The 21,315-nt window shown below is 46.8% G+C and overlaps 9 protein-coding genes across 9 annotated transcripts; 6 read left to right on the top strand and 3 right to left on the bottom strand.

Annotated features, from left to right (window-relative positions):
• Positions 1 to 262: 262 nt before the first annotated feature.
• On the bottom strand, positions 263 to 745 carry GIQ15_00851 (Bys1 family protein; the record flags this gene model as incomplete). The annotated part of the gene is made up of 1 exon (XM_033548268.1): positions 263 to 745. One exon carries the CDS (start codon positions 743 to 745, stop codon positions 263 to 265), a length of 483 nt encoding a protein of 160 aa, XP_033409219.1.
• A 1,832-nt stretch (positions 746 to 2,577) lies between these two features.
• On the top strand, positions 2,578 to 3,402 carry GIQ15_00850 (uncharacterized protein; the record flags this gene model as incomplete). Its single annotated transcript, XM_033548267.1, has 1 exon — positions 2,578 to 3,402. The coding sequence occupies one exon, from the start codon at positions 2,578 to 2,580 to the stop codon at positions 3,400 to 3,402; it is 825 nt and encodes a 274-aa protein (XP_033409218.1).
• A 745-nt stretch (positions 3,403 to 4,147) lies between these two features.
• Positions 4,148 to 6,104, top strand: GIQ15_00849 (oxidoreductase; the record flags this gene model as incomplete). The annotated part of the gene is made up of 2 exons (XM_033548266.1): positions 4,148 to 4,670; positions 4,960 to 6,104. 2 exons carry the CDS (start codon positions 4,148 to 4,150, stop codon positions 6,102 to 6,104), a joined length of 1,668 nt encoding a protein of 555 aa, XP_033409217.1.
• Positions 6,105 to 6,445: 341 nt separating this feature from the next.
• Positions 6,446 to 7,323, top strand: GIQ15_00848 (uncharacterized protein; the record flags this gene model as incomplete). The annotated part of the gene is made up of 4 exons (XM_033548265.1): positions 6,446 to 6,461; positions 6,583 to 6,969; positions 7,025 to 7,157; positions 7,206 to 7,323. The coding sequence occupies 4 exons, from the start codon at positions 6,446 to 6,448 to the stop codon at positions 7,321 to 7,323; spliced, it is 654 nt and encodes a 217-aa protein (XP_033409216.1).
• Positions 7,324 to 7,919: 596 nt separating this feature from the next.
• GIQ15_00847 (IBR domain-containing protein) lies at positions 7,920 to 8,852 on the top strand (the record flags this gene model as incomplete). Its single annotated transcript, XM_033548264.1, has 1 exon — positions 7,920 to 8,852. The coding sequence occupies one exon, from the start codon at positions 7,920 to 7,922 to the stop codon at positions 8,850 to 8,852; it is 933 nt and encodes a 310-aa protein (XP_033409215.1).
• A 727-nt stretch (positions 8,853 to 9,579) lies between these two features.
• Positions 9,580 to 12,508, bottom strand: GIQ15_00846 (uncharacterized protein; the record flags this gene model as incomplete). Its single annotated transcript, XM_033548263.1, has 2 exons — positions 9,580 to 12,184; positions 12,297 to 12,508. The coding sequence occupies 2 exons, from the start codon at positions 12,506 to 12,508 to the stop codon at positions 9,580 to 9,582; spliced, it is 2,817 nt and encodes a 938-aa protein (XP_033409214.1).
• Positions 12,509 to 15,227: 2,719 nt separating this feature from the next.
• GIQ15_00845 (uncharacterized protein) lies at positions 15,228 to 16,297 on the top strand (the record flags this gene model as incomplete). The annotated part of the gene is made up of 2 exons (XM_033548262.1): positions 15,228 to 15,347; positions 15,407 to 16,297. The coding sequence occupies 2 exons, from the start codon at positions 15,228 to 15,230 to the stop codon at positions 16,295 to 16,297; spliced, it is 1,011 nt and encodes a 336-aa protein (XP_033409213.1).
• A 601-nt stretch (positions 16,298 to 16,898) lies between these two features.
• Positions 16,899 to 17,923, bottom strand: GIQ15_00844 (heterochromatin protein HP1; the record flags this gene model as incomplete). Its single annotated transcript, XM_033548261.1, has 4 exons — positions 16,899 to 16,937; positions 16,991 to 17,381; positions 17,707 to 17,857; positions 17,917 to 17,923. The coding sequence occupies 4 exons, from the start codon at positions 17,921 to 17,923 to the stop codon at positions 16,899 to 16,901; spliced, it is 588 nt and encodes a 195-aa protein (XP_033409212.1).
• Positions 17,924 to 18,469: 546 nt separating this feature from the next.
• Positions 18,470 to 20,653, top strand: GIQ15_00843 (T-complex protein 1 subunit epsilon; the record flags this gene model as incomplete). Its single annotated transcript, XM_033548260.1, has 9 exons — positions 18,470 to 18,528; positions 18,601 to 18,694; positions 18,773 to 18,856; positions 18,917 to 19,206; positions 19,287 to 19,935; positions 19,999 to 20,136; positions 20,202 to 20,382; positions 20,448 to 20,536; positions 20,609 to 20,653. 9 exons carry the CDS (start codon positions 18,470 to 18,472, stop codon positions 20,651 to 20,653), a joined length of 1,629 nt encoding a protein of 542 aa, XP_033409211.1.
• Positions 20,654 to 21,315: the final 662 nt, after the last annotated feature.

Here is a 21,315-nt window from a genome sequence, read left to right as displayed (position 1 = left end):
CAGGAGGAAATCAAATATCATTACAGTTCGTGATTATATACTAAGGCTAAACAATGGCATGGTGCTTAGAAGGATGATGCAACGTAAACATAACTGTATGACAAGTGGCCCTTGAAGCGTTGAATAATTCATAAGTCAGGCAACATGATAAATGAGCTTAGGGAGCACCCAAATCCATTGTACTCATACTTGATAGTCAGTTCCGGAATTTAACAGGGCCGCCAGAGTATTAAACGAGATGAGACATACTAATCAGGTCCCTTTATTTTGGTGCGGTTGCGCAAAGGGTCAAGGTGATATCAGCATCCCTCTGGCAGGCAGAGGTGAACTTCTGGCCCGCAGGAGGGACACCATTGGCCCACCAGATATCTGGGCAGTTGGGGTTGGAGGTCGAAACCAACAGGCCGCTGGTGCCGGCGAAAGCATCACCAAAAACGTCCGACAGGTCATAGAAGGTATTGGAGTTGGTCAAGGTGTATGCGAAGATAGTCTGTGGGGAACCGTTGTAGATTCCATCCTTGGTGCGGGTTATCTTAAGGGCAATGCCTCCGCTAACAGGATCGTAGCGGAATTGTTCGGAGTAAGTGTGTCCCGGGGTGATAACGTTCTGAGGGCCAACTTGGCTGCCAACAGACCAAAGGTAGGCGTTGTTATCACAGTGGTTCTCGACGATGGCGTGGCCAACGGCAGCAGTGAAAGGGGCGATGGCCGCAATGGCAGTAAGGGCAATGGCCTTGAATTGCATATTGATGGTTTTGGATGAAACTGGTAATGATATTATTGGAGTTGAAGATTTGGAGTCGATGATGATGATAATATGGGCAACCAAGGGGAATTGAGCCCATATTTATACCATTGGGGAGGAGGACCGTTGAACAATTAACAGGCAATTGATGTCTTACCTGTTCTCATAAAGTTTGAAGGAATCTATTGTTTGAATCCATGAACGATACGAAGTCGAATGGCAATAGCAAAGGATCGCACTGCCACTGATCCACCAGTGCCATTGGCGTGAAGCGGTGCCATCGATCAGAATAGCCATCCTAGGACTAAAATTATCATCCGAGTCATGATTTGCAAGGTATCTAAGTTAGCTTTTGTCTAGTTCCGGGGAGTTTTACTTCCCCGAAATATGAAGGTGGCATATATCCATAGTAAACCGACAGGAGGGTATCTGTATCGTACTTGGGAGAGACGTGGGCGAATCACATTGTTATAGAGGATATTAACTATGCAAACAGCCACTTTACCAGAGGCTAGGGCCCAGTGACATCAACAGTTGAATTGTCGGATTCTCCGCAAAGGCCCGTATTGCAGAGTTGACGTGAGAAAAAGACTAAGGACAGCCGTTGGAGAGGTTTCAGATTCAAGGAACACTTATAAGACGAGCATTTGATATCGGAATCGAGATCCTCAGGCTAACCCGAAAGAATTGTACATGACAAGCAGGGTAGCATCCGCTGAATGCTACCTTACTCTTCGAAATATGCATAATCCCTTGCTCCAAGTATTATGTCTCGCTTTAAGCAGAGATATTTATTTTGCAAGGAGCATCCCAAAGCTAAGACGTAGCTATATTCAGCCATCATTTGGATCATGTTGAAGAGGTAACTTTCTGGTCCCGAGCAGCCAAAAAACAGATGCAACCAAGGCTGTGGAGCAATGAAGTCACATCAGATCAGATCAGCTATATTCCATAGATCCAATCGATCTAGTGGGGCCCGTTTTAAGACATTCACAGGCTAGTAGTAGAAGAAGAAGCAGGCTGAGAACATGTTGCCTGCGAATTTATTGCGGGAAAGTCGGATGGAAGTTGATGTTGAGTTTAGGGCCCATCCCATGTCGATCATATCGGACGTGAAGCTAGCCACGATCATGGAGCTAGGATATAGCAATTGCAGTAAGCAGGAATGTCTTAAAATACGAATGTTTGAACAATTGGCATTGCAGCGCCCCCGCATCCATAGAAGTTAGGCGTTTTGCTCGGCTAAGGGCGAATTGTGGAATCTCTGGGACCTGAGAAGCTTCTCCGAGCATGGTTGAGGTGGTATAGACCATGGTTCTGGTTGCTATTATTAGCTGATATCCGCGATTGAGCATTCACCTAAAGTTCTCTCTCCTTAACGGCACAAGTTCAGCTGTCAGGTAAAGGTGTCGGCAGCCTTTACATCGAGGATTTTGCAGGTTGGCTAGCTGAACGATGTTCCATCCTTCGTATGTAAAGGTGGTATGCATATTTAGCGAGGGAGCAATGCGTCTCTGCGTTTTCTGAATTTGTTGAGAATCTACTCCGGGGAAACAGGTCCGATGCACATAGCGATGCACATATTGCTTCTTCTCAGGATGCGAGTATGAATGATCCCTGGATGTCTCTGCCATGCGACAGGCATGGATGGCTCGCTACGAGCTGGCTTCCTGCCATCCTTCGTATTGTGGCAATGACGTAATAGCATCCTTGAGGCTCAGCCTGTCTTCGTGATGTCTTTGGGCTCTCAATTCTCCTCGTACTCTGTAGCTGCTTTGTACAGTTAAGAAGAACTCACTAGAGGAGTGATTGGTCTATAGCATAGACTCGCCATGAAGTCTCGATTGGCGGATATCGAACCATACCCATCAGACACTGATTCCCCGCCAGCATACGAAGCTGCTGTAACTGGCGCGGGCACTCAGGTTGCACCTCCAAAAGCACAGCAGTCAAGCGGTGCAGTGACCCTGACCATAAATGGCAAATATATTTACTCATCTGCCTCCCCTGGTGAGCAGCCAGTCTATAGTCTCACCCACGCTCTAGACGGCCACGAGATAAGCCAATATGGGGTCCTGTTAACACGTATCGAACAACGGACGGTGTCTTCAGCTTCGCAAAGCGGGCCAACCACCAAGACGGTGAAACGCGATGTTTTTGCGCTTCGTGATGCGCCGCTCCTTCACATAGGTCACGCGCGTTACGAGATAGATGGCCGGCGATATTTTTCCGATAAACGAGGTCAGATGAGTAGGAGTTCCTACGGCATCAGATCGGGGTGGGCTGCTTGGGGCAAGGGGCTGCCATCTTTCGTTCTTGAGCGATCCGAGAGCGGTAATGCTAGCACGGCCGGTGAGACAACTGGTTCGTCGTTCTACGAATGGCGTGAGAAGGAAAATGGTCCGTTAATTGCGATGGAAACGCGAAGACGATGGGACATGGACAGTAAAACGGAGATATCCCCGCCCAAGCTGGATTTGATAAAGAGTTGGAATGATTTCGATAGAGAGTATTTGGATTTTATGGTTGCTGCTTGGTGCATGCACAATTGGCGAGAGGCCAAAGAGGTCACAAAAGAGCCCATAACTTGGGATGAACGTGAGTCGTATCAGTATCTTCCTCTGCAATGGGGGTATCGTTATCTTGAATGCGTATAAAGTCACGGCTTCTGTCTGCTAACCATCCATCCCATCAATAGTTAAAGAGCAGGCCCGAGTCACAGCCGCAAAACGAAGGGCACAAGGTTGGTCGGCAGGTCGTCAAGGGTTTGGTTTCGCTGGTATTGCATTATGATATCGCATCCCTCGTAGCTGGTGATACTCCAGAAGTGTTCGTTCTTGAATCGAGGCGTAAACTTCCTTTGGTCACCTTGCGCCTCAGGTTCATGGGAAAACTATAGCTCTATATAAGTTGGGGTGAAACTGCTGTCGAAGTAAACCTTTTTTTAGTCTATACCGCGTATTTGGATAGTTAAAACGTCCGGTATAAAAATTGTATATAGCCATGCCATGCTTTTAGGGATATTTCAGGCCGTTACTAATCCATCTTCGTGATAAATACCAGCCTGTATTACAAATCAATATGCACTTCGGCCTTTTCTATATAAACCCGCGAGTTTGGTGAGTTTGGAATCATCAAAAATATGTCCTGAGCATGATTTCCAACGGCAAAAGCTCGCTCATGATAAACGCCTGCGGATGAAGCTGACAGATCATAGAGGTCTCGATTGAAGGGCCGAAGTGTTAACCTTGATCATTATAAATATAACCGCAACGATCTCTAGTCGTCTATAACCGCCTTTCTACCTTTGACGTTTTATTATATCTTAGCTTATACACCCTGTGGAGGCTTAAGGCCCTACAAGCTACTCTTCTCTAAATCCAGAAGCTGGAATCTAACACCATGGCTTTCGTGCTAGCGGGAGAAGTTCAATGGCACGACGGGGAGGAGAAAATGCACCAGCTCATGCGCGTTCCGTATGAAGAGAACCCAACGGCTTCCTTCCTAAGCCCCGGTGCAGCTGCACTAGCACAAAGGTGCCCTCTACTCGCCTTAGGAACGCTTGACAAGCAAGGACGGCCGTGGAGTACGGTATGGGGAGGGCAAGCCGGATTCGTTGGTCCTGTTGCTCAATCCGTTATTGGCATTAGGAACGTCATCGATGGAACTTATGATCCTGTTACGGAAACGCTACTTGGTGGTGAACTAGCCGGTACAATTGTTAAAGAATCAGGCCCTGGGAGGCTCATGTCTGGACTACCTGTTGACTTGGAAAATAGGAGGCGAGTCAAGCTAATGGGGCGTATGGTAGCAGGCTCTATGGAAGAGAGTACCCCCAAGGATTCTGATAATGAAAGTACAGATGATAATTCCATGGGCAAAGCAGCTCAAGTACAGCTGGTTATGAAAGTTGAAGAAAGTTTAGGTAAGATACCAATTTTCCTTGCACCCCTTTTACGAGCTCGCTATATATAGATACTGACATATTTCCCTAGGGAACTGCCCCAAATATTTGAATAAAAAGCATATAATTCCTGCAACTCCCCGACCAAAGCTCATATCGGACTTACCTCAGCTTCCCAAAGGAGCACTTGACCTACTCAATCGAATAGACACGCTATTTGTGGCCAGTTCATACGAAAATAAGTCGATGGACTCCAATATTCGCGGGGGTCCATCGGGTTTTATTCGAGTATTATCTAACGACAGTACAGGCGCTGTCCTAGTTTATCCTGAATACTCAGGTAACCGCTTATATCAGACCTTAGGCAACCTCCAAACAACGCCGTTGGCTGGCTATGCATTTCCTGATTTTGAGTCAGGACATATACTGTACATAACCGGGAAAACGGAAGTTTTAATTGGGAAAGATGCAGCTAGGATATTGCCCAGATCCAATCTTGCTGTCAAGGTCACAGTTACTGCTGCCAGATATGTTGAGCATGGGCTTTCATTTCGTGGGGAACCAAGGGAGGCATCCCCTTATAACCCAGAAGTACGATACCTTGCTTCTGAGAAACCAGCCCCTGGCACCCGACTATCCGACAGCAGCGATATGAAAGTGATTTTAGTCAAAAAGGACGTTATAACCCCAACAATAAGCAGGTTTCGATTCAAAACATCCGACCCATCAACAGCTCTCAAATGGCTCCCGGGACAATATGCAACCCTCTCATTCCAGGAAGAATTAGATATGGGGTACAGCCACATGAGGGACGATGACCCCGCCAGCATCAATGACGATTATATTCGTACTTTCACCGTGTCGTCACATCCCGGACGCAACTTGGCCAAAAACGAATTCGAAATAACCGTTCGGAAAAAGGGCAATGCGACAAGCCACCTATTCAGATCTAGTGAACGGAGCGGGCTAGAGCTTTCACTTCGCGGGTTCGATGGTGATTTCCGGTTCGAATGTTGCAATGCAGATCATAGCCCTGATCAGGATAATTCCATCCTCCCCTTTATCGCGGGCGGAATAGGGATCACCCCCGTTATTGCGCAACTGCCCGATATCGATATATCAAGGTTAAAGCTCTTTTGGTCTATATCACTTAAAGATATCGGGCTAGTATACGATGTTTTTGAGAAATTCCCTGAGCTACCCAAGGCCACGATATTATTCCTTACTTCCGCGTCTGCGTCCGCCGAGGAAAGCCTTGACGAAGGTGAGAAAAAGAAGTTGGCGTCAGTGACTAGCTCAGGGGCTTCAATAGAACGCCGTCGACTGAAGCATGAAGATCTATCCTCCGTTCCCGATTCTGACGTTTGGTATCTTTGTGCTGGCACTGAATTGAAAACAGCTGCCACCAATTGGTTAACGGGCAAGAGGCTTGTATACGAGGATTTCAACTATTGACAGTCACCACAAGTTGCTTAAATGGATTCTAGCGTTAATACACTTCGAGAATTTCGGTAACGGTGCTCCAGAATGTAATATCCAGTTCACATAGGTAATTAAATATTATCCTTGATGTATGGTTCATTTAACCGTATTCCTTCAGTACTCTTTTGTGTGGGAAGCTTTAGTGTTGTTTGATGACGCCAGAACTTCTGCCTGGTTCAAGAACGTCAACCCCCGGAGAAACAGAACGAGATATCCAGAAACGCCATATAAACCCCCAGTAATCAACTGCTTGCGGCTGCATTAACCGATTTACTTCACTTTTCATAAATTGTCAACTTGAATTAGCCGTCACAATGGCTACTTATGAAGGTTGGTTCCTCTTTTTATCCCTCTCGCGGGGTTGATGGCAGCAACTACACCAAGTTCAAGCTCCCTCGAGAAGCTTAGAATATATTACTCTTCGTTCTCTAAACGCTAATAACTATCACAGTTGAACATTCTACGGCCGAAAATAACAATACTGCGTCCTCGGGTACCTCGCGCCAACCGGGCTCTCATCGCTCAACCCGTCCAGACCTCTCCACGTTTTTCGCTACCCTCAATGAAATCAGCCCCTATCAAGGCGAGCAAAGGACACGGCCACATGCTGTCCCTGTACCAGGCGATGTGAGCGCAGCCTTTAGGTCGCTCGCAGAAGCATTCGATGTTATGAGGCGCGGCGGGGATAATGCACCACTACCCATCTACGACGGCCGGGACCCTGAGATCGGCAATACAGAGCAAGGGCCGTTGATAGAAGAGATGATCCGGGCTCTTTTACAAGAGGCAGAAGCTCCTCCACGCGAAGTGGAAGGTGTATCGGAGGAATTTTGTGATAGTAAGTAACCCTACGATTCAATCACCAGCTTTCACTAACCAGCTACAATTCAAAGTGCTCGATCGCATCCCTACTTCGAAACTAAAGGAATCTCAAAGCTGTCCAATATGCAATAACCCCTTCCTGGAAGACTCACACCCACTCGTTGTGAGGCTTCCCTGCCATACGTCACACTTATTCGACCTGGAGTGCGTACGGCCATGGCTACGGCTTAGAGGAACATGTCCTCTTGACAGGACAGATTTTGGAAAGAAAGAACGTCAGAAAGAACAAGAGAGATTAGAAAGACTCATGAAGAAGTCTAACGGACTTAATGATGACGATGATGAAGAATGGGATGGCATGTATGCATAGGAGGGTTAATTTAGTGATTAGGCAGAGAGGATGTTTCCTTGAGCCTAGCGAATCCAGACGTATTTGGAAAGCCCTTCGGCCCAGGTTTATGCCTCCTACATTCTTTTTTTATTATCCCCTTTCTGATGGGCCAAATACCCCAATTCCCCGGTACGTCCAGACAACACTCCTTGAGAATACCATTCTTGCAATATCACAGAAATAGTGCCATTTTTGTGTTGGATATGGACATTCTTCATCTACCAGTGAGGCATGAGCGGCGGGCCGATATACCATTTTAAATGGATTGGTGTGGGCAAGGGATGACCATTTTTCCTTGAATGCCGTATTTTGGCTGCTATAACAATGTCATAGCCTTACGTCGAATTACTATTTCCCACTTACTTGCCCATTATCCATATAATTTCCATTCCTCACTTTTAATGTGATGGAACTTCCCAGCCACAAGCACAAACCCCTATCCATATAGGCGTTAGTTTCCTATATATATTTACTATATATTGCGCCACCATCTTTACAGATTTCACACCTCGTTCTCTTCCTGGAGATCTCTGAACGCCAGCTACAAAGGCCATTAACAATCATCCGCAAACAAAATGTCCTATACAGACTTCGAAGACGTCGACCATGCAACAGCCAACCTTATACTGCAGCTCCAGCTTGATGACCTACAGAGTATTCGGGAAGGCTGCAAAGGAAAGGGACGCGAGGGTGACTTATCAGATATCGACTTGCCGTTAGAAATTCATAACAAGCGACTCACCACATTTGCACATGGCCTCAGGGACCTAGCTGTGGCACGCAGCATTGCAGCTGCAGTCCAGAGCGATGGACAGGAAATCTACAACTGCACTGAAGAAGAAACGCGTTCCTACCAGGATCGTCTGTTTGCGTGCCGTTTAGGAGGCATAGAACCGCCTAGCGAACCCGTCTTCACCCTCCCCGACATTAGGGATCTCAATAACGAGGCGACTGACAGTGAGCAAGAATCCTCGTCATCTACTGATTACCGCAATGAGCGTCCCGCCGAGGTCATGAAATGTGAAATCTGTTTCACCGAGGTCAACAATACCAACTCTGCACGTCTGCCCTGCCATCATCCATATTGCCGTGCATGTCTTCAACAGCTATTCGAATCATCCCTGACAGACGATTCTCTCTTCCCTCCCAGATGTTGTCGGCAACATGTTGTAGTAGAAACCGTCGAAACGCTGCTGACGACGGATCTAATTGCATCTTTCAAGGAGAAAAAGCTCGAATTTGAAACGAAGGATAAGACGTACTGTTCTTCACCTTCATGCTCCAAGTTCATGCGCCCTGAGAATATTGAAGGTGAATGTGCTTCGTGTCCACATTGTAACACTACCACTTGCACGGTCTGCAAATCTGCTGCGCACGATGGAGAAGATTGCCCGAAAGATACTGTTCTAGCGGAGGTGCTCAACTTGGCTACGGAGAACGGATGGCAAAGGTGCTACTCTTGTAAACGTGTGATTGAGCTCGACACTGGATGTTACCACATGACGTAAGGACCAGACCTACATATATTGATTCTACCTTAGTTGCCCCTACTAACCCATCCTTCTCCATTTTCTAGCTGCCCTTGCTCTGCCCAATTTTGTTATTGTTGCGGTGTTCAATGGAAAAAATGCACTTGCGAGCAATGGGATGAGAACCAATTAATCCGGCGTGCAAACCAAATTGTTGACCGCCGCCCTAGGAACCCGACGAATCGTGTTGTGCAAGTTGCAAGGGCATTGCGCAATTTACAGGAGCGACATAATTGCAGCCACATCGAATGGTCCCTTGTGCATGGTAGCCATCGCTGTGAAGAGTGTAGGACGCGTCTGCCAAACTACATTTTGGAATGTGATGCTTGTGAGCTCCAAGCATGTGTTCGGTGCCGTAGAAATCGACTATAATATCACTCTATCATCAGTTATCCCGGCATACGAGACAGTAGGCCTTGAACTGGTAACTATACCGTGATTTATCACTTTCAGACAATCTCCACCTCAGTGTACCTTTACCCTCATTGTTCCTCCTGCTAGGCATTATTCGCACATCAGCCCCCTCGAAATTACTGGAAATTGTAGAATTAGCAACCACCATACAATACAGGGATCAGGAAAGCAAAAAAACGTTGTCAAATGTCCTGTTTTCAATTTCCCTATCATCAAATTCATTAATATTTCACCAACCCTTACTTCCAAAGACAAGATAGAAGCGTGGTATCTGTACAAAAAAGCTTCTGGCCTAGCTAGTCTGCGGAGGAGCCCCATTGACCTCCTTTGTACGAAGCGAAAGCTTCCCCGTCGGGCCCAAAACAGCTTCATATCCGCTCTTCTCTAATACCCGCGAATCATCCTGGACGACTTCTCTAGCTTCTAGCTGTTCTACTAGCTTTTGATTTTCCCGATTCCCTTCAAGCAAAAATTTCAAACACATAACGGCATGTTCCTTAATATATGGGTTATGCGCATCAAAAGCCGTGCAGGATAAAATAGTTTCTATACCGCCGTACTTTCGAATCTGATTCTGCACTTGTGGACATTTCCAGACAAGAGAAGAGAGCACCAGTATAACCAGCTTCTTGAGGTTGCGCCATTCGAATTCAGCAGGGTCCTCGTTGCCAATTGGCGGGGAAGGAACTCTAGATTCTGCGCCAACAGTGGCGGTGTCAATGGGCTCGGAGTCGTTAGGGTCGTATGGTCGCTCCACTGCTACTGGGGCAGTGTTAACGCTGCCGTTGTCGGAAGCTGGAGGTTCATTAGATGGCGTCTGTTGGGATGGCCTTGAAGCTGCTGCCGCGGCTGCCTGTGTAAGCGAGCTGAGCGACCCCTTAGGAATGCTAGCCTCTAGTTCTTTAATTAACGTAACTAAGTCGTAGACAATCTCCCATTGGACAAGGAGGTTCTTCCATTCAGTATTCTCTGTCAAGACGGCAAAGAATTCAAGGAATTGGTATACTCCTTCATAAACCCGTTCCATATCCCACAGATTCAATGGGAAATCCTCGGGAAGGGCGTGCCCAGCTCGAATCTGGCCCTGGAGATAGATCAAAGCACATGTCTCTGGAATGATGTTGCCGCGAAAAATGGTGAATATATAACGGACTGTCAACACGTCAACTTTCGTGACAGCAACAGAGCTTCTCCCAGTGGGGGTTTCGGTTGTAGAGGTAATGTTTGGCGGCGAATACTTTGACCGGAAAATGTGGGTAAGAATTTTAATAACGACAGCTTGAGCTGGCGATATAATATCCTTAGCCTGACCGAAATCAGAGTAAGCATGTGACATAAGGCCATTGTTCAAGACAGCTTCCATGATTTGAACCATCATTTTGAAATAAAGCTCATCATCAGGGAGATCCCATGCTGCAATGAATATCAGAAGTTCCCTGAGGAGATTTCGCCCGGTCTCTTGTGCCAGTAAAATGTGGCAACGGACAGCTTGCATGTTCTTTGATCCTGTTTTAGGACCACCTTTCGGACCAAAGCTGTCCACGATACCAGCTTGGATTAACATAGGGAGTGCCTCAATTTCTGCAGGCCCCAAAACCAAGGGAATATCAGTCAATAAGCCCCGTTGCTGGTCTCCTGGACGCCCCCTATAATCATCGTCGTCGTCCTCCTCGTCCTCCTCTTCCTCAACACTTCCATCCGCAACTGCTTCTAAGCTTCGAGAATCATCATCTGCAACCCCGCTGCGATCCATACCATCATAGTTATGTTCACCCTCAGTAAGAATGGGTGAAGTTTCTTGGAGGCGCGTCATAAGCTCATCCTTAGCTTCCTGGAGGGTTTCAGCTGCGGACTGTGCAGAACGCGTCATGGTTCTGTCCTCAGCAGTTACTGGCGCATCAACTGCAGATATAACGCCATACTCATCAAGATTCGGGAAATCGGTCCAACAAGTACGTGGGAACCCTGCTGTGGCACTTCTGTCAATACTTAAAATTGGCTTCTTGCGAGTAGGCTCCTCCTCCACCCGAGACGGGCCTGTTTGACGATCATTTAAATCTGCCCAGCCGTCAACCTTTGCGCCTAGAATGGCTGTAAGAGCGGCACGGATTTCTTTAACACGCTCTGGATCTTTGCCCATTTGCTGAATTTCTTTCAGATTCCGGCCAAGAAGTTTTTCCATGTGATCCTTAATATTAGCTAATAGCAACATGGCGGCCTCCTCCTTTATTGTTGCTGGTTCTCGTGGGAAGGACGAGATGGTTTCTAATAATAAGTCTTCTGCAGTTTGATCATAAAGAGTCCTAAGCGGTGGGTTTACGAGCCTTTCGCCAGCTCTAACAACCGGCGCAAGCCCTTGAGCGGCGGTATTCGATTGATCCAGCGGTTCCATATGAGTGATAATGCTGGATTCGCCATTCTGGTGATAGCCAAAAAGATCCAGCCAGAGGACAAGTTTTCGGTGCTCATTGTGCATAATAAAATTATGGAGAAATTGGAGGCAGGTAATCAGCAAGCGTTTGTAGAGGCTGACGACCTTTTGCCATCTCTCCTCGTTTCTCGCGTTGCTTTCTCCATCATATCCTCTTGCTGTCACCCTAACGCAAGTATCAATGAGCATCAAAATTCGCTGGTCGAATCCCTTCTCAGCAGCTAGATTTTGCGCCTTCTTGGTGGTTGCAAGTAGGTTCCGTGCGATCGTGCACAAATCGTTCAATCTCTCGATATCCTTAACCAACGGAAAATAGTTATAAGCGATCAGGTTGGACGAGGAGCCATCATAGTTTGCTGATGAGGGGTTCTTCCAGGCGAACGATTGGGATTCAAGGACGGGAATAGCTTTAGTGAGCACATCAGTAAGCCCCTGCCATATAGCAGGCGAGAATCCTAGATTTTGTCTACAAATACCGGTTGAAAATTAGCTCCACGCAATAGTTTTGTACCAGAGGATACACTTGAAAATCCCGGGCCGTGATAGCCTGGTGAGTAAAATGACAAAGGCTCTCATACCTTACGTCGCTTTCCTGGTGACTTTTGTATAATATTTGCTTGCCCGCAAGTAACATATGCTCCAGTCTCTTATCGTCAATCATCCCACGAGTTTCATAATGGCTCAAAGTCCCTGCCAAAACCACCTTTAAAAGGAGCTCTGGTGGGGTACATTTAGGGGCACGCTGCGTATTGCCATCTTCCGCAACCTCCTGCGCTACCGACGAAGCCATCGTTTGAAGTTGAAGTCGAAGAGTGACCGGTTGAATGTTTGAGGGGAAAGTGCTTGATGGAGTCGTTGATTTTGTGATAACTGCGGACCTTCGGCAATTCAGTTTTGCCGGCTCCGGCTTATCGCAAACCCTAATTTGTATAGGGAGAAAAGAAATATCAAAGGAGTCATGGTAATGAATGTCATTGTGTTCCATTAAAATTGTCTAAAGGCGATAGCTAATATATTCTAGTAAGTATAACACTATTCCATATGAAAGACAGAATCACGAAGGTTCTCCCAGAAACCTAAATCGTATATATTAACAATCTCCTTGAGATTTTGTACCTGAGTCCATCTGGTGTCAATCGGGGCATTGTGCCTATGGGGTTGCTTGATTGAATTACGCTCATCAGTGAACGAATAACCTACCCTCGGCGGTTGACCGTTTGTGTAAATAAGGGTTCGATCGCTTCGTTTAGGCCAGGCAATGTCTTCATCTTTCGGAGCAGTCGAGTTTTGAGGCCGCGGTCGCACCTCCTTCGCTTTCGCAATATATGCATAGCCATCTGCAATATCGTCACGCCATTCTCCCCACTTACTACTTTCATTCGTAGTCATCCCCGACCATATAAGATAGATATGGTAAAGTAGCATCACCGAAGAGAGGGGGGCAGTCAATGACGAAAGTAAAGTAATTGCGCCGATTCGGAGGTCGTCTGTAAGAGCAAGGAGCCAAAAGTCGAAGTACATCATAAACGGGACTCCTGTGCTCCAGTGATGAACCGTTGCCATACCGGGCACACCCGGGTTGACCACTCGCTGTAATGTTTCGTCCATGAGCAAATAACCAAGGTACGCGCCATAACAGAGCAGCACAGACGTGAAAAATAGCAACCCCAGGAAAAAGTGGTAGTTATTTCGACCCACGCAAGTCATCAGCCATATGCAATGGTGATCATGTCGCGCAACACATGTTTTGCAGATACTGCAATGTTTGCTACGGGCGGGTTTCAGATGATGGCATGTCCGACATGTCATGTCAGGGTGAAATATTATATTATCATATGGGTATTCGCGTAGATATTTGGCGTGGTTTTCGGGGTTGATGGAGGATGTCGAGTTGACACTGAGATACAGGAATACGTATGGCAAAGCGACGACGAAAGGGACCATATATCGATGAATGGCATGTAGCCTCGGCCATGCTGCAGGGAGAAATATAGCCTCAGATATAAGAAGCAAACCGACGAAGAATATCTGCCATCCTTGCAATATTAGTATGGGTTCAAGAACTCATCTATGGTGAGGTATAAGACATACCAAAACTAGCGGGTGATTCTCATTCATAAGGTAGTCAGTCGTTCTTCCGCCGCAGCTCAGCACCCTTCCACCACAGAGATAGCCATCGAGGTTCCGGGCATATCTCGGGATATGTATCCAGACAAAACGGTACACATAGCCAACGGGAGTTTTCCTACTAAGTGTGTTAGCAGCGACCACGCCAAAAATAAGACGCAATATAGCTGATATGGCTAGGGGTTGCAACCTACCTTAATGCTGGAATTCGGCCAAACAAAGTGATAAAAACGATCAGAGAAAGAGCCAGGATCGCACCAAGAATCTCCTTGAGAACCCCCATTTCCAACGAAGCAGAACAGTCTCTAATCGCAAGCAGAGGCGATCAGGACCGGCCCCAGGTCCTCGGCAGACCTCCTCGTTATTTATATAACTCCTCAAGTTTCAACTTCTGCCTCGCCGAAGCGAATCACTTTATCTAACCGCGAGATAGCTTATCTTCACGTGACCTCGCGGCGCGTTCCTGTTCCTGCATCGAAGCTTCATCTAAAGTGAAGGACCGCCGTCTCATCTCGATACCACATCTTGTCAGTGAAAGGTCGCGGCAGTGAAGCAATGGCGGAAATGAGCACGCGGAACCCCGGTGATGGGGATGCAGAAAACACTCTTGTTGGGTCACATCTATTTGAGAATATGAGGTTCTGGCTATCCAGAACCGTACCCCAGAGGACCTATCTAAGAAACCAAATCGAAGTAGGTTTTATATCCCTGGCTCTAATCTCCCTTTTGAGTTTACATGGTTAACGTAGGATCTATTTGTGTGGCTTTATCTAGACACACGGTGGGAGAGTAGTCATTCTAGAGAAAGACGCAGACGTCCTTCTGGTTGACCACTTGAGAAAAGATAACCCGCCCGGCACGTTCGTGAACCGTTGATTATATCAAATTTTGAGCGTCAGTAATATTAATCTATACCCAATAGTCACTCATACCAATTCGTTGAACGGTCAATCCGACTAGGGGTGCTTCAGGAGTTAGATGAATTCCAGGCTGGCGTGCCCCGAGGGACCGTGAGACAACATGCCATGGGGCCTACCCGACGTTATAGAGAGCCATTCACAGCTAAAGATGACCAAATATTGTACGACTGGATGCGGCCCTATGAGCAAGCGGGGGGCCCTATCTCTGGAAATAAAATATACCAGCAATTGGAAGCTCAGGTATACAATGCGCTACCCCGTTGCTCAAAATATGATATTCAATTGCTAAACCATCCACCTTAGCATTCAAATCACACATGGCAATCGTGGCGTGAACGCTATTTAAAAAAAGTTCGTGACCTTCCGCGACCGGTGCTAAGGACTACGCAGCCCGTTGATTCTACCCCTGAAGTACCAAGGACGCAACCAGGAGTTCCTAAGCCGTCTATAGCAGCCACACAAATGCAGCACGATGCCTTTACTGAAGAAGATACGGAGTTACTCCTTCATAACGCAAAGCATATTTTGGCTGTCTCCCCAGATGCTGAGGACGAGATGTGGTCAGAGTTGGCCGACTCTAAAGTAAGCTCACTTTCCCGAGTATCACTGTTCGGCGGACTAAGAGATGGCATTACTATCAGAATAAACAATCAGCAAAGGAATGGAAGGACTATTTCCATACATTTGTTAGACCAATATATGAATCCAAATTGAAGAGGAAGAAACCTGCCGCAGCCAGGACTAGCAACGTCTCTGACACTGCAGTAAAATTACCCAAAAATATCAAGGCTCTGGGTAACGAGCAAAATAATGAAACCGGTAGCAGTATACAACAGGTTAAATATAAACGACGAAGGACCCTGCCCAACAGTTTCGGAACTAACGGCTTCTCTACGGATGTGGATGCTCTAGATCTCAAAGGCAAGAGGCGAGCAACTGACTATGGGTCACGGACTATGCCACCTCCACCTAGCAGCATATCTAAAGCACCTAGTACCTCGTCTCGCAATATTGCCGTTGACCGACCTGAACAAGACGAAACCGCCCCTCGACATGGTAGTCATCAAATCTCACACCCATCAACTACAACACCACATTCCTCAAAACCACCTTCCACGCCAAAGAAGGCCCAACATAATGTCAGCGAAGAACAAGATGAAGGCGCAGATCAAGTCGACGAATGGATCAAATTTACACTCGAACGCCACGGAGGTCTGATATCCGAAGAACAAGTCAAGACGGCTCTTCTCTGCACGACATTAGACCCAATACTTGCAGAGAACGTTCTCTTATCCTTCAAAGCAGGGGAAGGAATCCCGACGAACGTAAGAGGTATTTGGACCGAGAGTGATGATGACCATCTTCAGGGAGAAGACCCTGAAGCCATTGCCCGTGTGGAAGTAAAGCATGGATGGAGAGAAGTTGACTCTAGGTTCGAGCACCTAACAGAAAGAAACGAGGAATCATACGGAGAACTATGGATGTCGGAAAAAGCGTACACAATAAAGCCAGTCATAGCGCCTATGTTTTAGCAGACAGCCACTTCTACCTAGGGAATACAAAACTACAAATGTTATCGAACAATAATTGGAATCGGATATAACACACCATAATACTCCAAGTGTAAAGACAACAACCGATAGCGAAAGAGAACGGCTTGGGAACGTGAAAAGAAAACACACATAAAACTACCTATTCCTCATTCCCTACCCACATAATCAAGCATATTTTAAGGTTGGAGAAAGGGAGATTAAAAGAGATATTGCAGGACCGTAGCACCACCTAACTAGAATATCAGATATGCTACCCGCTAAAGCTAGCATTTCCGTATTCAAGGATTGGGTAGTAGATATATCGGAAATCCGCATGAGTCGGTTTAAACACCGGCGCCGAATGGTATCAAAGGCCAGGGTCAGCTGAAAGTACCCTCGAGGCCGACAAGGTGGAATTGCCATATAAAGCCCAGGGCAGTGCTTCACTCTAGCTCGGAGCAGCAACGCCAACTGTTAGTTGGGCCAGACCGTCGCCCCCGTTATAACATATTATCAGGTAGACCCAGGTCATCATTTGGGGTTTCCCTAAAAACCCTACAGAAATTTGTCAGCTCGCTAGCTCACCTAGAATGGTATAATACTAGAAGACATACAGATGTTGTTCGTAGAATTGGAGCATCTACTGACACGGTTAGCATTATTATATCTCAATCTAAAGCCACACTTGCGTACCTTCATAGGACAGCGTTCATAGCATGTATTCAATGACACTTTCGTTTTCTTCCCATTTTTCCACTCAAGGAAAGCAAAAAGCACTTTAGTCTCCGGGTCGCGTATAATCGTGCTAACACTATCCAGTTCCTTATCCCAATCCTTTCCGATTCCAGGAACCCAGTCTGGAAGGTCGTTTTGGCCATCTTTCTTTGCGTCCTGCGCGTCCTGTGCGTCCTGCGATTCATCATCGACGGACCCCTTCTTTCTACCCCTCTTCGCTGGTGGTTTATCGGGCGTAGATGCGGCCCTTTCGGCCAATGATTTTCTCTTCTTGGTTGTCTTTTCTGGTTGTTCCGGTTGTCCTCCAATCTTTTTAAAATATTCATCCAAAGCCTCTTTCGCACCATCACTACCGAGTAGGATTAGCTGTTGAACCCAAAGCTTTTTGCAGGGAACAATTGAGGTGGGTAGTACATCAAGTTCTCTTCTGGTTCCTGTGTAATATCTGACGGTTTGTCGTATCCTTTCCACTTTACTTGGAATAGCACTTTCCCCTGTTGAGTTCATAGAGTCAGACGGATGGAAAGAATTGGACCGAGCCTGGGAGACTTGCGCAAGGGAGCTGGACGGACCTTTTTGTCAAAGACATGCCCTTCTATCCGTTCCACTACATATCTATCCAAGCTGTCAGCCGTTTCTGCGCATTTGGGGAAGATGACCATTGCGCTTCTCACACGTCCTCTGGTTCCTCACTCTCGTCTCCGTCGTCCTTATCGTCGGCTTGGGATCCATCGTCGTCCGCGTTAGATTGGGACTCGTTGTCTTCCTTGCTGTGAAAGGGAATGGCATCCCCCATGGACTCCTCATCGCTAGAATCGATAAGCGCTGGGAGGAAGCTATCAGTAAACTAGTTCTTGTTGGTAGTCTTGTTAACAGACACTCACGAGGCATAATGAACGAATTGCGCAGTGAAAAGCAGGCTCACGTAACCAACTACCAGCGGCGCAGCTCTACTAAACAGCCAGGTCTAGAGAGAAACCAAGCTTGAAAGCTGAAGTTCTGCGCAGGTTGCAAGTTTGAAGCTGGAAAAAGAATCGCGAAATCGCGTCGCAGGACGAAAGCAACGGCGCTAGTGCGTTTTGGGAAATCACCTCCCACTACGTATGACTAAGCATCACATCGTGATATTGACGGTTCTAAAGGAATTATTTCATGTTCAGTTCAACTTGACCCTGATACAGCAACATATCTCGGCCTGTCGAAGAGTGTCGGTCCTGTTTCTGCTCAGCATATCCCTTGCAAGTCCCGGTCAAAGAAACTTCGTTAACGACGGTCACCCGCTCCGCGGCGCAGCTTCAAGATGGCTATGCGTATGTTGCTGCAAAACCCCCTCCATGGCCTAAGGGAAGAATCCTCACTAACGAGCCAATTTAACAGAACTCGATATGTCCCAAGGTATTTATGGCGTACCGCTATTTATGTCTATAGTTCTAATATATGTTCAAAGCCTCCGTGGTCAAAGATGAACAAGGACGCCCATTTATCGTTGTTCGAGAGTAGGCCTCACTATTTTATATGTATATTACGGCATCACCATAGAAGCTCCGATCTAATTCGCACCATCACAGCCAGGGAAAGAAGAAGAGACAACACGGTACTGAGGCGGTCAAGTCTCACATCGTTGCGGCAAAGACAGTTGCAAATATTGTGAAGACGTCGCTGGTATGGGCTCCCCCGCCCCTTTTTATTCATAGCTGGAATGGCAGAGTGCTGATAAAATTATGTGTTTCTGTCTTGCAGGGCCCACGAGGATTGGATAAGATCTTAATTTCCCCAGATGGAGATATCACTATCACAAACGACGGCGCTACTATCCTCTCGCAGGTCAGTTGCTGCCCCTTCCCCGCTAGCTTCAGGAAGTCTGTTTAACGAAGGTGGCATTAGATGGAAATATCGAATCATGTTGCGAAATTATTAGTCGAGCTTTCAAGATCCCAGGATGAGGAAATAGGCGACGGCACAACCGGCGTCGTCGTATTAGCCGGCGCACTTCTGGAACAGGCAGCGGATTTGATTGATAAGGGTATTCACCCGATCAGAATTGCAGATGGATACGACCAAGCTTGCGATATTGCGGTGGCGCACCTCGATAAAATCTGTGACAAAGTTGAGTTCTCAAAAAACAAGCAGGAGAACTTGTTCAAGGTTGCAAAGACTTCCTTGGGTAGCAAGATGTATGTGCTAAGCTACCCCCTGCAGCATGCAATTACTCGAGTCCGGGTCTGGATTAATCGCTAACAGGTGTTTTCGACAGTGTATCAAAAGCACACGACCAGTTTGCCAAGATAGCAGTTGATGCGGTTCTTTCTGTTGCGGATTTAGAGCGCAAAGACGTTGACTTTGAATTAATTAAGGTCGATGGAAAAGTCGGCGGTGCCCTCGAAGACTCCTTGCTCGTCAAGGGTGTCATTATTGACAAGGATTTTTCCCACCCCCAGATGCCTGATGAAGTTAAGGATGCCAAAATTGCTATCTTAACATGTGCCTTTGAACCACCAAAGCCCAAGACCAAGCACAAACTCGACATCACCAGTGTTGAAGAGTTCAAGAAACTCCAGACTTACGAGAAGGATAAATTCACAGAAATGATAAAACAACTCAAGGACACTGGTGCAAATCTTGTCATTTGCCAATGGGGTTTTGATGACGAGGCTAACCATCTCCTTTTGCAAAACGACCTACCCGCAGTTCGATGGGTTGGTGGTCCAGAAATTGAACTCATTGCCATCGCCACTAACGGCAGGATTGTTCCTCGATTTGAAGACCTCAAGGCTGAGAAACTTGGAACAGCTGGTATTGTGAGAGAAATGACCTTTGGAACAACGAGAGAAAAGATGCTGGTGATTGAGGAGTGCGCCAACAGCAGAGCTGTCACTGTGTTTGTCCGAGGAAGCAACAAGATGGTATGGCCATGCATTTAACCCCAACTCTTGGGATACGGGATTCTAACGATAATACAATTTTAGATTATTGACGAGGCCAAGCGATCGCTACACGATGCTCTTTGCGTGGTACGAAACTTGGTTCGAGATAACCGCATTGTCTATGGTGGAGGAGCAGCAGAGATTGCCTGCTCCATTGCGGTAGAGGAAGCTGCCTCAAAGGTTTGTATACCCTATATCCACGCATATATATGCTATATCGGTCTACCTCTAACATATATCGTTAGACCCCTGGCCTCGAGCAATATGCCATGCGAGCCTTCGCAGATGCCTTAGACGCGATCCCACTTGCCTTGGCCGAAAACTCCGGATGGAGCCCAATTGAAACCCTCGCTTCTATCAAGTCCAAGCAGGTTAAGGAAAACAACAGCAGACTAGGTGTGGACTGCATGCAGACTGGAAGCAACGGTAGGTTTATCCCGCATAATGCCTAGAGTCATGATACCAGTTCTAACTTAACACCATCATCCCAGATATGAGAGACCACTTCGTCATTGATCCTTTAATTGGCAAACGTGAACAGCTACTTCTCGCCACCCAGCTTTGCCGACTTGTCCTGAAGGTACGCAAGCCTATCTCGTCACCTGCTCTTGACAGCATTCATTTCCAATTCGATACTAACCCGACTTGATAGGTGAACAATGTGATTATTGCTGGGGAAGATAACGACGAATTCTAAGCCCTCTTCTACCTCTCAACAAAAATTCGGCGGGAAAGATAAGATTGGACAAGTTTTTGATAAGATGACTTCCCGGCGTACGATCGGAGCTTCCCACCCAGATAGAAAGCGGTATTCCCGTTGCCGGTCCCTCGCAAGTGATCGGGTACCAACAAGTCATGCCCATATAATTAATCTATGAATGAATAGACAAAAAAGTCAAATAAAGCAAAATTCATTACGGAGCATTCCGCCCCATCCTGTTGGTTGATGCAAGAAAAGCCTGGACGATATTTCAGAGCATGTTCGTTTATACCAGCTGATGGTGTCCTATGTACGGGATAGCCTAGAGACCCTTGACCGCTAGATAACCCAAAAAATGAATGGAAAAAAACTTACCCCCAAATCTCAAATATCAACTATTCCTGTGCCTGTTTTGAAAGGAAAAACAGCTGTACTGCGTATACCTCGTCTCACCCCTGTAATAGCATTTGCACATTCAACCACCGGCAAAGAACGAACGCACACTACATACTCCGTACCAACCAGTTTATTGACAGTGTCTCCCAGCCAAGATTAATGCTGTGGGATAAAAAAGTAACGAAAAAAAGGTTTGCCTTCCTCGCGATCCCTGCTTCGTGACCCAGCAGACAAGTCATATATCTACGCATTGACCTGGAGTC

This window comes from Arthroderma uncinatum, assembly GCF_011692745.1.
Source record: "Arthroderma uncinatum strain CBS 119779 chromosome Unknown scaffold1, whole genome shotgun sequence".
Lineage (NCBI taxonomy): Eukaryota > Fungi > Ascomycota > Eurotiomycetes > Onygenales > Arthrodermataceae > Arthroderma > Arthroderma uncinatum.
This window is presented reverse-complemented; position numbering and strand designations above follow the sequence as displayed.